The sequence below is a fragment of the Myiozetetes cayanensis genome, unplaced genomic scaffold (assembly GCF_022539395.1).
Source record: "Myiozetetes cayanensis isolate MyiCay16 unplaced genomic scaffold, myiCay2020 scf9, whole genome shotgun sequence".
Taxonomy (NCBI): domain Eukaryota; kingdom Metazoa; phylum Chordata; class Aves; order Passeriformes; family Tyrannidae; genus Myiozetetes; species Myiozetetes cayanensis.
In genome coordinates this window covers 37,570,392-37,585,689 of record NW_026088185.1, presented here as the reverse complement: position 1 = coordinate 37,585,689, position 15,298 = coordinate 37,570,392, and the positions used below count along the sequence as shown (strand labels likewise).

Below are 15,298 nucleotides of genomic sequence, written 5' to 3'. Positions count from 1 at the left end.
GTCCCTACCCATGGCAGGGGGTGGAATGAGGTATCTTTAGGATCCCTTCCAACCCAAACTATTCCATGACTCTGTAATCCAGGGGGAGAGCCTGGATGCAGCAGCACAACACACTCCTGTGCCTCTCTTATCAGCAATATCCAGAATTAGCCCTTTCTTTTCTGATGGATTAAAAAAACAACGTGGGCTGGGGTGTTTTACTTCAGCAGGCAAGAGGAACTGCTGGATTTCTGCATTTCCTCTTCCACATGATCCTACAGAGACCTCGATGCATCTCCTGGTCACGCGACTCTGGAAAACGTATTAATCCCGTAACCAGGAAATCGCAGCTCCTCCAACAACCTCTGGCTCCCAAAAAACATTCAGGACATTTCTCTGCATCAGCACATATGTTATTATCATCACTAGCATCACCCTTGCTAAGTTGTTTCATTCCTAGGATTCACAAATGCTCGGGGAGCACCCGGAGCATCCGATGGGATCAGAGCCCCGCAGGCTGTCGGGGCCTGCTGGGAGAGCACAAAGCCCACAGATGGAGATCACTGGGGAAGGAGATGGACAAGCAGGGCTGGACACCGGTGTCTTCTCCTTGCTGAGGCACAAACACATCGTGGATGTGGTTTGTAATTCCCCCATCTCCCACAGAGCCACGGTGTGGCTCGATCCTTGCCCAGAAACCCAGCCAGGCCCACCAGCAGGACAACACGGCACAGAGAAGTCTCCTAACGGAATGAGACGACAGCAGCTGCTCATCTCTGCTCTGATTAGGAGGCAGAATGATCCATTTCCACCACAGTCCATGTCCTGCCACGCCAGGTCACCAGCACCTCTGGAAGGGACCCGGCCAAGATGTGCAAGGGTGGGATGCTCGGAGGCTGGAGATCAGCCCCACCACCCCGAGCCTTGGACCCCTCATGCCTCATCTCCAACCACCGTGTCTGGTGTTCCTCGAGTCTCCTCTCAGGGCCACCCAGTCAGACAAATGAAGCCAGGGCTGTCTCTAAGTTCAACAGCTCCCCAGGCCACTAAAACCCGTTATGTTCTCCCCTGTATTTCCCCACAGCTGGGGAGATTCACTGACAGTCACCAGGGTTTTTTTAAGAAAAGGCTCTCAACCCAGAGGTGTAAATGCAGCCCTTGGGAAGAGAGTTTGGGTGTGAACCACACACCTTTCATTTCCAGGGTCTCCATCCCCACACACCTCCCGTGCCTCCAGAGGTGAGGAGGTGGTGATGCCCCTGCCACCCTTTGCCATTAGAGGGCAATGAAGAACTTTGGAAGATGTTCCCAACTTCTCCCCTCCACACCCCTGTCCCTCTGGAACACCTCATGGCACCCACCTGGGGAGAGAGGCCTCGAGGATCCCATTTCCTGGCTTCCCATACCAGGAAGGGGCATCCTCTTCCCTGCCTGGATCCTTCCCAGTGCCAACCCCACAGATGACCACCCCTGACCCTCTCCAGGGTGGGCAACAAGTTTTCTGGCTTTGCTCTTCTCCTCCTCCTCCTTGTCCCCTAAGCAAGGGTAGGGAGCAGGCTCTGAGGACACCAGTGCAATGCTGAGATGCTTCCAAGGTTTTACAGACAAAGGAACACAAAATTCCACATGGGATGAGTCCTCCACAACCAGCCCTGCAACCCTGGCAAGGTTTCCCAACAAAGCACATAATCCTGCTCATGGCAGATTACAATTATTATTATCATTATTATTATTACCAGCATCAGACCTGTAGCTCCCCCCACTTTTGTTAATCCCACTTTTGCAAAAGTGAAAAGTTCCTTTTGGGGGCCAAACTGTCTCCAATATTCTCAAAATATTCCACGTGCAAACATCCAGGATCTGCTTTTCAGCCTATTTAGAAAACATCACTGCAGATCAACCTCTGGACACTTTGTCCTTTTAAATAGAAGTTGGGGAGAGAAAGAGTTAATTCCCTCAAGCTGCTACATTCATTTACAAGCAAAACCAGGTGAAAATGGTGTGTGGGGGGTGAAACCAAGGGGAAAAAACACGAGTGAAAATATGCCCCCACAGCAAACTCAGCCCTGTGCACAAACCCTATTCCTGGAGGTGCTTTTGGCCCCACCATTACAGGGACACACATAAATATTTCACACCCCATCTGCTGCATTTTGGTGCCTTTACCAGCACCTGCTCAGGATGATGAGATTTGGAGGGGGTTGGCAGCACCCCCCGGGGATGGGACTGACCCCAGAGAGCCCCTCTCTGCCCAGGAGTGTCCCCTGCATGGCTGGACATGGGCAGGGTGGCACATGGTCACCTCTCCTCCTCCTCCTCCTCTTCGCAGTGCTGGGCTCACAGTGCCAGTTCCATCAGCCCTGTGTGGCTTCCCTGCCTCTCCAGGAGATGGGAAGCGGCCTCATCCCAACCCGGGGGTGGACTGGAGTTGTGCAAGGAGCTGTTAAGAGCCACAATTACTCCAGATTGCAGATTTCCTTCCCATCTGCTCAGCCCTCCCATCCCCGAGCTCGGCAGTGAATCAGCAGCAGCTGCACAGGGTGGATCAGCTCCGAGGTGGGAATTTGCACATCCAGGCTGGGATCAAACTGCTTCTGCCTGTCCTGCTGCCAACTCGGAGCAAGGGCAGCACATGGACTGCAGCACGGAGCTCACGCTTCCCTGAGCTCGGAAAACACCCAGGAAACAAATCACGGAATTACAGAATCCCACAATGGTTTGGGTTGGAAGGGACTTAAACCTCATCCAGTGCCACCCCTGCCATGGGCATGGTCACCTTCCACCAGCCCAGGTTGCTCCAAGCCCCGTCCAACCTGGCCTTGGACACTTGCAGGGATCCAGGGGAGGCCACGACCACTCACGGCAGTTCCTGCAATTTTTCAGTGTCTCACTAAACCAAAACTTTAAATAGGTCAAACTTTACATTCTCTGCACAGAAAACTCATGGGAAAAGAGCAAGTAATTCTTTATTCAGCTCTACTTTAAGGTGCCTGTGCAATGGTTTTAAACTGCCAGAGGGCAGGGAGAGATGGGATATTGGGAAGGAATTGCTGGCTGGGAGGGTGGGCAGGCCCTGGCACAGGTTGGGCAGAGAAGCTGTGGCTGCCCCTGGATCCCTGGAAGTGTCCAAGGCCAGGCTGGACGGGGCTTGGAGCAACCTGGGCCGGTGGAAGGTGTCCCTGCCCATGGCAGGGGGTGGAATGGGATGATGCTTTAAGGTCCCTTCCTAGCCAAACCAGTCTGGGATTTTACAACTTCCTCAGAGGCTCCACCACTGTCAGCAGCTAAATAGGAAATGTCCCATGAATTTATCCAAATATTCCTGACCTCCAGCATGACTCCTGCCAAACTCCCACCCTGGTATTCCCGTGTTTATAGTTCAAGGAACCACCCTCCTTTCCCAGTCCTGGATGGATGATTTCCATCAGCCATCACTGCTGCCCTTCCCGGCAGACGCTGATTTTGCTGCTGGCTCCCAAACGCACATCCTACCTCCTTCACACTCCATTTTCCCAGCAATGCCACTTCTGTTTATGCACCCTGGCAGAGCCAACCTGTTAATTGTTGTGTGCTCTGCCAGGCCTGCCCAGCTCCCACACGGAGATGCCTCAGCATCTGTCGCTGCCTAATCCGAGGTTGTCGGCAGCCTCTGGAGGTGAACGGGAGTTCAGGCTGCATCACCAGCCTCCTGTGCCTGGAGGTGACAGCTACTGCTGGCAGGGACAATGCTGGGGACGTGGGGACCCAAATACTGCCTGGGTTGAGAGCGTGTGTTCAGCACAGGGGTCAGGACAGAGCAGGCTCAGAGGTGACTGCAGGGCACAGCCAGCAGCACTGGGCAGTGACACAGCTCCCCAAATCCCCCCAGGGCCCCCTCACCTGGTCGCAGATGAGCTCCCACTTCTTCTCGTTGTCGTACTGCCGCAGGAGCCGCGCCTTGTCGGGAGGCAGGTTCATGGAATTCTGTGGGGAGAGGGAGAGAGCCGTGAGGGACAGCAGGGACAGGCTGGAGCAAACCCCGGCAGCGGGGCTGTGGGGGGGTAATCGGTTTCTGTGAGCTCCTGGTGACAGAGTCACGCAGAAAAATCTCCTCTGGATGTTGGGTTTGGCCCCAAAGGCACCAGTGAATCACAGGGCACCCAGGGGCAGGGCTGGGCACCCAGGGGCAGGGCTGGGCACGGGGCCACGCGAGGTGAGAGACTGAGGACCCATCCTGAGCTCCAGTTTCCTTTTTTTCAGGAGAAAGTTCTTCCCTGTGAGGGTGGGGAGGTCCTGGCACAGGTTGCCCAGAAGAAGCTGTGGCTGCTCCATCCCTGGAAGTGTCCAAGGCCAGGTTGGATGGAGATCTGAGCAACCTGGGCTAGTGGAAGGTGTCTCTGCCCATGACAGGGGGTGGAACAAGATGGGCTTTAAGGTCCCTTCCAACCCAAACCATCCTGTGATTCTGTGATCAGCCACCTCCATCCAGCAGAGAGGACAGGAATCCCCTGAGCTGCCACAGCACAGGAGCCACCTTCCATCCCAGAAGGGTCCCTGGGGTGCTCCACACCCCCTTCCCTTCCCCTGAGCACACTCCTAAGGGAAACACCCTCTCCCCTGCAGGCTGGGGGCTGCAGAAGGACACTTCTCCCCCAACCAGCCCATGAAATGCCGTTTCATTTCATTCCAACAACTCTTCAGGTTGTTAACCGTCCCCACCTGGACCTTATCTGGGTAACAGAGATCCCAGAGGTGGGACTGCCCAACCCCCAGAGATAACGATCCCAGCCTGAGAGCCCCGAGTCAGAGGGAGAGGCAGCAATTAGGTGATGCCTATCGTTTGCTGGCTCCTTTGATGTCAGCACAGATCTCCTGCCACCCTTCCAGGGGCACTTCTCCAGGGAAGGGTGGCACGGGCTGGCCACTGGCTCCCAAGGCAGCTTTCCAGAACTGTCCCACCTGTGACAGGCCAGGAATGCAAGCACCAGGGCTGGAGAGGAGCCCTATCAGCCCAGCAGAGAGGAACAGGGGTGAGGGCTTGGGTGGAAAACCCTCTGAGCACCTCTTGGTCTTCAGCACTCTCTGGGCTCCAGTTTAAATTCCCAGACCAGCCCCAGTTATGCCCAGTTAAGCCCTGAGCACCACAGCCCATCCAGGACCACTGCCAGGGCAGGAGGAAGGGCCAGCTGGTCCCTGGCACAGCAGGGATCAGTAAATCCATGTCCTGGCACCAAACCCTCTCTGCAGGATCACCCCCTTCCCAAGCTGTGCCATGGGCAGCCCTACAGCTTTACTGCAAGAGGATCCTCAGGACCATCCCAGATCCACACTCTGCTGCATCCCAGAGCCCAGACCCCTCTGCTTCCTCACACAAACCCCATCCCAAAGGGAAGAGCAGGGATGTGGACAGTCCCAGCTGCCACCAGCCCCACCCAGAGCAGCTGCCAGGATCAGACACCCAGGGATGCTCAATGGCACCCAGAAAATCAGGATTTAAATAAATCCCTGGCAGGACTGCAGGTGCCTGGACATGGTGTGTGCAGTGCTGACCACACTGCTGGGCACCACAACAGCCAGGAGAGCCTTGGGGGACGAGGGATTGCTGAAGGGCACTGCCCATCCATGGCATCCCGGGTTTCCTGGCTGCAAAGCAGGATCCAGGATCAGTGTGATCCAGGAGCACACGTGGCATCTGCCTCCTCCAACCTGGAGGAGGCTCAGCACAGGGGTGCCCCTCACCCCAGGGCATCCCCAGGAGCACTGGTGGGGTGCAGCCACCACCTGCCACCAAGCACAGGAACAGTGACACGAGCTCCAAACACCATCCCCAAGTTCAGTGTGACAGCAAACTCCTCCTTCCTGGGAACACTGTGGGCCTGAGGGACCCCTCCAGTGCACTTGTTCCTCCTGGTCCACCCAGGAGCACCGAGGGGGTGAGGACAGCCAGGGTCCCCAGCCCATCCTGCCACCTGCACCTTGTGTTTTCTCCTCCCTCCATCCTGCCTGGAGTGTCACCTGCTCCCAGGGATCCCCCCACGCCTGCTGCTGTGATCCCTGCTCTTCCTAAAGCTTGCCTGCCATCAGATAACAAATACTCTTCCTTTTGCTCATCCCTGCTGTCATGTTGACAGCATTTACAGGCTCTGATGGTATCTGTGCCTGATTCTCCTCTCAGTCTCTCACCGGGCTCCTTATCAGCTCCACTTATCATTCAGTGCACTCCTCGGTATTTTTCCTGGGGGTTCTTCCCTCATTCCTCACCTCTGAGGATGCAAACATGTTTCACAGCTTCACTGGAGCCCAGCTGGAGGAAAAGCTTCCCTGTTTACCTGCAGCAGCCCCTTGTCAAGCTCTGATCTCCTTAGAGCTAATCAGCTTAGGCACCAGGCTGGCACCGGGACAAGAAACCTGCCTGGAAACCCCTGCACAATCCAGGCATGGCAAGAGTCCAGCAGAGATGAGAGCCTGGAACAGGGCAAACAAGAGGCAGGCAGCAGGTCCCAGTGATCTCATCCCAAAATGAATTCCATGTGATCTCACTCTGCTCCGGGGACTCCTTCTCTCCACGTACCTCAGCGACTGCTGGGGCTCAGGTCACACACCCTGCCCTCTCCAGCAGGGAAAACCCTTCCTGAATTATTTAGGAAGTGTTTATGCACCTCATGCACAGCCAGGTTCAAGCCCCAGTGGGTGATTTGCACCTGCTCACAGCTCAGTCAGGGATTTAAAGCAGCTGTGACACCTGCCCGTGTCCAAGTCCCTGACCACGCTATGGACAGGACCAGCTCACACCAGAGACCCCCCAGTCCCTCACTTCATCTCTGGGGAGGGAACTGGGAAGCAAACTGCCCCCTTGGCTCCCTGTGCAGCCCAAGGCAGGGATGGATCTACCAGAGAGTGTCCAAAGGAGGCCACGAGGAGGGGAAGGGTCTGGAGGGGCCACACGAGGAGCAGCTCAGGGCACTTGGCTTGTCCAGCTGGAAGAGCCTGAGGGGAGACTCATGGGGATCTGCAGCTTCCTCAGGAGGGGCAGCTCCAATCCCTGCTCTGGGTGACAGGGACAGCCCCCAGGGAATGGCTGGAGCTGTGTCAGGGCAGGCTCAGGGTGGATCTCAGGGAAAGGTTCTTCCCCCAGAGGGTGGTTGGCACTGAACAGGCTCCCCAGGGCAGTGGGCACAGCCCCAAGGCTGCCAGAGCTCCAGGAGGGTTTGGATGATCCTCTGGAGCACAGGGTGGGATTGCCAGGGTGTCTGTGCAGGGCCAGGGGTTGGACTGGATGGTCCTTGTGGGTCCCTTCCAGCTCAGGATTCCATGATTCTACATCATCCCTTCCCTCAAACCTGCACTAACACTGTTCTTCAGCTGGTCTTACTCCTAACAACCACTCCCTGCTGGAAAACTAGTTCCTAAGCCGTGATATTTTTACTTGAATGGGAAGCAATATATTTTCTTTCCATCCCTGCATGGCCCTGCACCAAAGGGCTTCCTGAAATCCAAGTGTGCTGCTCCTCATTGCGTAACTCCGGCTGTTCCAGCAGGATCCATGGCAAGGAAGGCTCCTGGACTGGCCAGCTCGGCCTCACCAGCTCCAGCAGCTTGGACTCCAGTCCTACCCAAGCAGATGACTCGGTGTCTGGGTCTCTTGCTCTCAGTGTTCCAGTGAAATGACTCACCAAGGTCTCCTGGCCACTTCCAGCCCTCAGGACTGTGGGCTTCACACATACCAGAGTTTTCAGTTAACTACAGGTCTGTGACCTGTGGTTTCTATTTCCATCTTTGCCCAATTAGAGTTTTGAAGGCTCCTGAGAGCGGAATTATCTCCCCCCACGAAACAATCCAAACTGCTGGCAGAAGGGATGGCCCCACTCCCTCCTCTCCCCCTGTGTCACCACCAACACTTGCACAGCTGGAGACCCTTTGCCAGCAGAGCAGAATTCCATCAGCTCAGGAAGAGCTGTACCCTTACACTGGATACCCAGCCTCCATCAGGATTCCTTAAAAACCCATTTCTGCCACTGGCAACAGCTGCTGAAGCTGCCCCACTGTGCTGCCCCCCACTGCTCTGCATCCCCATCCCCATCCCCATCCCCATCCCCATCCTCATTCCCTCCTCGTCCCCTCCTCATCCCCAGCCTCATTCCCACCCCTTCCTCATTCCCAGCTGGCTCTGGGAACGATGGACACACACACCTGGGTGGCTCATCCCAAACATGATCCAGGTTAAAAATAACCATTTTTGGCCAAAGCCAGGTGAGCTCCGAGGCTCCGCTCCTTCCTCCCGCACCCGAGGAAATCAGCCCCGCCTTCCCCACCACACTCCACATTTCCACTACCTCACAGTGCTTCTAGGACTGAAGAAGGGGAGGAAAAAAGCCAAAGAGCCAAGCTCTGGCACATCATCCTGCCTGGCTGTCTCTGAGGAACTCGCTGCTCCGCTGCGTCCGAGCGTGGCTTCCGACCCCTCAGGAACAGCCCCACACTCCACCCTGGAGCTGAGCACCCAGGGGAACCCCAGCCTGGCCCTCCCCAGCACCCTGCTGTCTGCAAGGGCTGCTTTCCAACCCCAAGAGCACAGAACTCCTCTTTTCCCCCCGAATTCCGAAGTTATTCACGTCTGCTGTGCCGTGCCAAGTAATATCGGTGAGGTTTCCATTCCGTGTGCTCTGGGCTGGCAATAGAAAGCTAAAACTTCAATTAATCACGGCAGCAGATGGAAAACTGGGGGAAATACTAGCAGGGCTACAAAACATTAAATTGCTTAAGAGTTAAAAATAAAACCAAGAGCACATCAAGGAAATATATGTGTTTTTAACCTGTGAAACAAAGCCCAGCTCTGTCCAAGCTGGCACAATCTCTAATTCCAGCTTTTGGCACTGAAATCTGATTTTATGGACTGATCTGCAAGAGCAGGGCACCACCACTTCGCCCCTGGCCTCAAAAGTGCTCCCTGGGGATTGTCATGATGTTCCCTTCCATGGAAAGATGCACTGGGAGCTGGTGGTGGCCACACTCGGTGGCCCCAGGCCTCGGGGACAAAGTGCTCCTGCAGACAGCATTATCCAGGGAAAATGGCAAAACACCACCCCACCTGTCCCAGGGGATGCAGCACCCGAGTGCAAAGGGAAGGTCCAGCACCTGCCTCCAGGTGGGACCTGCACACCAGGTCACGTCAGCACCAGCTCCCGTGGTGGGATGACTGAGCTGGGCTTTTCCCAACTTCTTCCTCGCTTTAATGACAATTAAAAGGCTCAGTGTTTTGGAAAATGAGCGTAGCAGCAACCTGACTGACTGCAAAGCATGAGCATTATTAATTAATAGCATCAGGCTGTTGCTCTGATTGATTGTATCACCTTAAAGTCTACAACCCTTTTATTAATGAAACATGACATTAATGAGCTGGCAACGAACATGACAGAATCCTTCTGATCCATTTGTTCCCAGGAACAGCCTTGTAAGCCTTACTAAGAGCACATGAAGCCCTAAAATGTGAGATGTTTCCATGATGGAAAAAGCCAGCCCTGCACAGCTCCAGGTGCTGGGAGGGCAGCAAAGGTGGCACGGAAAGGTGAGTCAGACACCACTGTCAGAGCTGCAGGAAGGGGAATTTAAAAGCCTTTCCAGCAAAGAGTTAAACTTCCCACTCCCATAAAGGCACTGTTAACCTTGAAAGAAATCAAGGCATCCCAAGAAAACCTTATCTGGAAGGACACACCCTGAGGAGGGTGAAGGGAATTCCCACTCCTCAATGAGACAGAGATTCCTGAGGCCTAATTCCCAACTCCTTTCTCCTCCCATCCTTCCTCTCACTGGGATTATTCCCTCCTTGCACTACCACCAGAGAGACAGAAAAACAAACCTGGGTCATTTCTGGCTTCACAAAGATCAGGCTTTAATACCTTTAAAGCAATACGCCTGGTCCTGGTAAATTAGATTTACACAGCGACATCAAAGCTCTGCTCCTCACTCCAGGCTCCTCTGTCCTCACCTGGAATGTCCCAGCCTGAGCTCATTCCCCAGCTCAGCAGCTCAACTCCTCCATCCCTCCTTTCAGAACAGCCTTTTGCCTCCAGCTCTCCTGGTTTGATCTCCACCAGGACGAGCTGCAATTCCGATTTTTCCTGCCCCACGGACAGGGCTGTTCCAAGGCACTGCCTGAGCTGTTTTTAACTTTCATTAACATCTCGTGAGTTCTTACAAAGGAGATCCCATAAGTCAAATCCACACCTCCCACCTCCAGAGCACTGGGACAGGGCAGCCCCTTCCCTGCCTGGAGTGAGCCCGAGCACCAAACCCCGTCTTGGTCTTCCCAGAAAACAGGATCCAAAAGCAACCAAATTCCAACAACATTAAAAAGAGAATGAAAAGGAACATAAGAGAGTTCAGATCTGCCATGGACATTCACAGAGACAGTGACACTGTCAGCCTTGGGGACATGGGTTAGTGGTGGCCTTGGCAGTGCTGGGGAATGGTTGGATTTGATGATCCTGGAGGGCTTTCCCAACCCTAATGGTTCCATAATTCTTCATCCCAGGTGAAACACACGCCCACCAGACCACCCAAGGCAGGAGGTTGGTGGCAATCAGGTCTGTTTAGCCTGGGGTAACATTCACAGGATCACAGGATCACCAGGGTTGGGAGACACCTTCAAATCATCCAGTCCCACCATCACCCAGCTCCACCATAATCACCCCGAAACCACATCCCCGTGGGCCACATCCAGATGCCTCCAGAGACAGCGACTCCACACTTCCCTGGGCAACTTACTCCAAGGCCTGACTGCTCTTTCAGGAAAAAAAAAAACATCAATCTCTAATCTGAACCTCTCCTGGTGCAACTTGAGGCCATTTCCTCTCGTCCTTTCCCTTGGGACACGGCAGAAGAGCCTGACCCCCCTCACTCCACCTCCTTCAGGGAGTGGGAGAGAGTAATGAGGTTCCTCCTGATCCTCCTCTTGTCCAGATAGAAATTCCATAAGAAAACACAGCATTCCATAAGAACCTGGCCCCAAACTCACCTCAGTTGCCACTGCTGGAGAAGGTCCCTCACCCTGCCCTACCTCTGACCCCTTCTGCAAGGGAGACACAGCAAAAACTCTCTTTGTCGCTGCAGCAGCTGCCTACAAAAACAACCCTCGATATTTCTGTACAGCATTAAAATTGAATTCCAGGGCCTGGCCCATAAAACAGCCCTTAATATTCTCCTCCAATATTAAAATGTAACTTTTTGCAATTTTCTGTGATACTTAACTGCTCAGTCCTGCCACGGTGTGTTTATTTAGGGAAGCCAGAGGCAACTGAAGCGATCCCAAAGTTCGTTGACTTTCTGAGGAATCCAAGCTAGGCTAGAATTAAATGTACTTATTGTTCTAATCCTCCTTCTTCTCCTCTGTTGGCTGTTTTTGTTTTTTTTTATTAAACTGGTCTTTGATCTAAAAATACCAACGCTGTGGCTGCACGAGGCCCTTCTCCTCCTGAACACGCCCCAGATCCGCAGGGAAGAGCAGGAGAAGCCTCTCCAGTGTGGTGGGACCTGCTGAGGGTGCAGTGTCTCCACTCAGGGGGGCACATCACGGTCCAGGGCTGTGGTGGGGACGCTCATGTGGAGCTCATCCCTGGGAAAAACAAGGGAGATGAACCCCAGATCCACGATTCCCCACGCACACCTCGGGGGAGCCTGGCGAGGTCATCCAGGAACATCCACCTGAAGGGGAAAGCTGGGATGCAGGGAACTGCTGTGAGAACCTGGGGTTGCCCAGCTAAGGAAGGACTAATCCATGCAGAAATCCAGTGGCAGGGAAGGGTAAACACTTCCAGGGAGGTCATCACCTCCTGGGTGGCTACAGACAAGCGGCCCCCACAGCATGTCAGCCCTGAATGCTGATGGAGCACAGCCTGGAGATGCTCCCAGCGAGACAGCCAAGGGGCTCCTGCCCCACATGGCCACAGTGGGCGATGCCCACGTGCAAGGCTGACCGGTGCCCGTGTTTTACCACAGTGTGGTTCTCCACAGCTTCTCCCAGCCTCTTCAGCCTGGCCACACTCTTGAGCTCCTCGCTCTGCTCCTCCACTCCCTCTGATCAGCACTGCATATTTGTAATGAATATTTGCATATTTGTAATGAATTAGCATTTCCCTTCCAAGCCCTTCACAGAGGTTAATCCCCACTCCAGAAACAGGAGCACAGAAACACGTGTGAGGATGAAAGCGCCGACACCGAGGCGTTTAAGGCAGCCACACGCGGAGCTGGTGGAATCTCGGCGTTCAGTCCTCGAGTCCGGGGTTAGTGATGGCACAGACCGCATATCAGGGACAATTCCTCCATGGAAAGGGTGGTCAGGCACTGGAAGGGCTGCCCAGGGCACTGGAGTCCCCATCCCTGGAGGGGTTTCAAAGCCCTGTGGATGTGGCGCTTGGGGACACGGTCAGTGGTGGCCTGGGCAGTGCTGGGGGAGAAGCTGGACCTGATGATCTCAGAGGGCTTTTCCAACCTTAAGGGTTCCCTGATTCTATGATTTGAGAACCCTTTCACCTCACACGGTGAGTGGGGCCTCGCTGGGACAGCCAAGACAACTCGGACACAGCTGCTGAAGCTCCATCTGGGAAACCCCTGGAAGGTTTTGGGGACCGAGGGCCGCTGAGACCACAGAGCTGTTTGTTCCTTTCAAAAACACAGACTCAGCCTAATGGCTTCACGTTTTGGACAAGCTGAAACCTCATTAATTCACCACTGAAGAATAGTTTCATGCTACAAAAGCTTCCAAGCCCAGCTCAGCCCTGACTCACCCAGCTGGAATATTGCTCCAGGCAAGGCCCGGGGCTTTACTCAGTCCCTCAAAGGCTGCTGATAAGGCCAACCACAAAACACAAAATTAAAGCCCTTTTAGTGAAATGTCTGAGAAAGTGGCTTCCAAAGAACCAGACTGTGTATTCCAAAGGCTGTGCTGGGACAGAGGTTGTGGTCAGTCCCTGTGATTCCAGGATGACAAGGGTCCTCACTCCAGGGCATCCCACCACAGCACTGGATGTGCTGGGAGCTGCAGGGCAGGGAGAGGGTGGAAGACACACAAAAAAGAGTTCCAGCAGTTTTTCCATCTTTTCCACCCCTGTGCTGGCTCACAGCACTACAGGCAGAGGGGTGAAGTCTAAGCATCCCTACAATTATCCCAAACATGCTGATGGGTTTCGGTTCCTCTCTTGAACCTTTACCCAGATCTCATTAAAAAAAAAAAAACTCCTTTGCTGTAAATCAGAGGATTCCATCCCCTCATGGCATTGTTCCTTACAAACCCTCTGGAAATAGGAGCATATGTTACTTGTGTAACTGCCCTGCTACTCCTCAATCATCTGCTGGGAAGAAAAATGAAAATTAAGGGCAGCAGCTGCCAAAATCCACCTGCCAGCTGGGCACTGTAGAATCCCTGGATCCAAGAGCTGGATCCCTGGATCCAAGACCACAGTTCCTCCACAGGTACAAACCTCACCTGGGAAGTAAAGCAGGGCTGGGGAGCAGAGGAGAGGCAGCCCCAAGACAGATGGACAAGGCATGGAGGGACAGGACACAGGGAATGGCTTCCCACTGCCAGAGGGCAGGGACAGATGGGATACTGGAAAGGAATTGCTGGCTGGGAGGGTGGGCAGGCCCTGGCACAGGTTGGGCAGAGAAGCTGTGGCTGCCCCTGGATCCCTGGAAGTGTCCAAGGCCAGGCTGGAGCACCCTGGGCTGGTGGAAGGTGTCCCTGCCCATGGCAGGGGTGGCACTGGGTGGGCTTTAAGGTCCCTTCCCACCCAACCCATTCTGGGATTCTATGATTTATATAATATTCCTGAGGATGACAGGAGGAATATTCAGAGGGTGGGTGGAACACAACCCCTCCAATATCCCCTCACATGGAGGACTCCTCGTTTCCCCAAACCCAAAGCAATGAGTTGGTCACACAATCTGCAAAGTCAACTCCTGAGGAAAAGCTGGATAAAGCTCTCACCAAAACAGCAGTTAAACTTCACCCAACTGCCATTTAAACATCACAAATTGTCCTACACGCACTTCTGTGATAGAAATAATTCTTTTCCCTACAAAAATCATACAATCCCAGAATGGTTTGGGTTGGAAGGGACCTTAAAGCTCATCTCACTCCACCCCCTGCCATGGGCAGGAACACCTACCACTAACCCACACATACGGATAAAAATACATGGAATTTGTTCACACTGAGTTTCTTTTGCAAATGCAAAGTATTTGAACTAAAGCACCCACAAAAAAAACCCCCACACAGCAAATCCAACCACCATCAGCACACAAACGTGGGCATGAAACCCCTCCCAAAACCCCGAATAAAACCCAGTGACGCATTTAAAATGGACACAAATAAAAACTAAGAGCAAATCAACCCCACAGGGGCACCAGGGTTTGGTCCCAGGACAGAGGAAACGGGGCTGGAAACAAAATCTCCCCTGGAATAATATTAAGGGCTGAATAAACCAAGAAAAATAAATGAAGTCAGGGATAAAAAGCCTGGCCCGGGGCCCAGGCCCAGGTTTTGTGTCTCCAATGGATGTCAGCAGAGCCCTCCTTGCAGGCAAAACTCCTCTGCTTTGAAGGCAGGCAGGAATCATCATCGGATGCTCCAGCTGGAGCCTTCAGAGCCCGTTTTTAATCTTCCCTGAGCTCCCCTCCCTGCCCAGCATCTCCCAGTAACTCCAGGTCTCTGCACTCCCAGAAGGAGCAGGTGAGTCCCAAGCACTTCCTAAGAAATGCCAATTATTCACATCCCTCTTTTCTGCACACAAGTGCCCGACCAACAGGGGAAGGAATTTACTTGGAACTTTATGCCACCTAAAAATGCAAACACCAGGAAAGGCTTTCCCACCCCAAGCTCCCATCCCGAGGGAATTCTTAAAGGCAAGTTACAAACCGGGAAATATCTCCAGGTCTCACTACTGCAGGCACCACTCCAGCCCAGCAGAAGAGGGGCAGGGGAGCCAAAATAAACCCAAAACCTGCGATTTTCCAGCTGTAACCTGAAATAATTCCCAAGCAGGGCTGCTGTGTCCTGTACCCCGGTGTGACTGTCCCGAGGCTCCCTGAGTGACATCAGAGGTGACACTGTGTTGACATATAGGACTCCATAAATGTGTGACACACAAGCACATGTGCATCACATAAATAATGCCAAGTGGCTGAAATGAGGCACCTCCAGCCCCGGGTTTTGCTGTTCCAGGCACATTTTCACGTCACCTGCTTGAAGGATTGTTCTTTTCGCTGCCTTCGAGCGTTCAAGGCTCCACATCCTAGCCCAGAGTGAGGCATCAGCATTCCAGGGAACACACGTGGCCTCTGAGCA

General features: G+C 53.8%; 1 protein-coding gene across 1 annotated transcript in view; it reads right to left on the bottom strand.

Annotated features, from left to right (window-relative positions):
* The window catches only part of FMNL2 (formin like 2), a 114,756-nt gene that overhangs the window by 47,423 nt on the left and 52,035 nt on the right, over positions 1-15,298 (bottom strand). Inside the window, 1 exon segment of the mRNA XM_050339649.1 lies at positions 3,859-3,942. Coding sequence (XP_050195606.1) covers positions 3,859-3,942 — 84 coding nt within the window.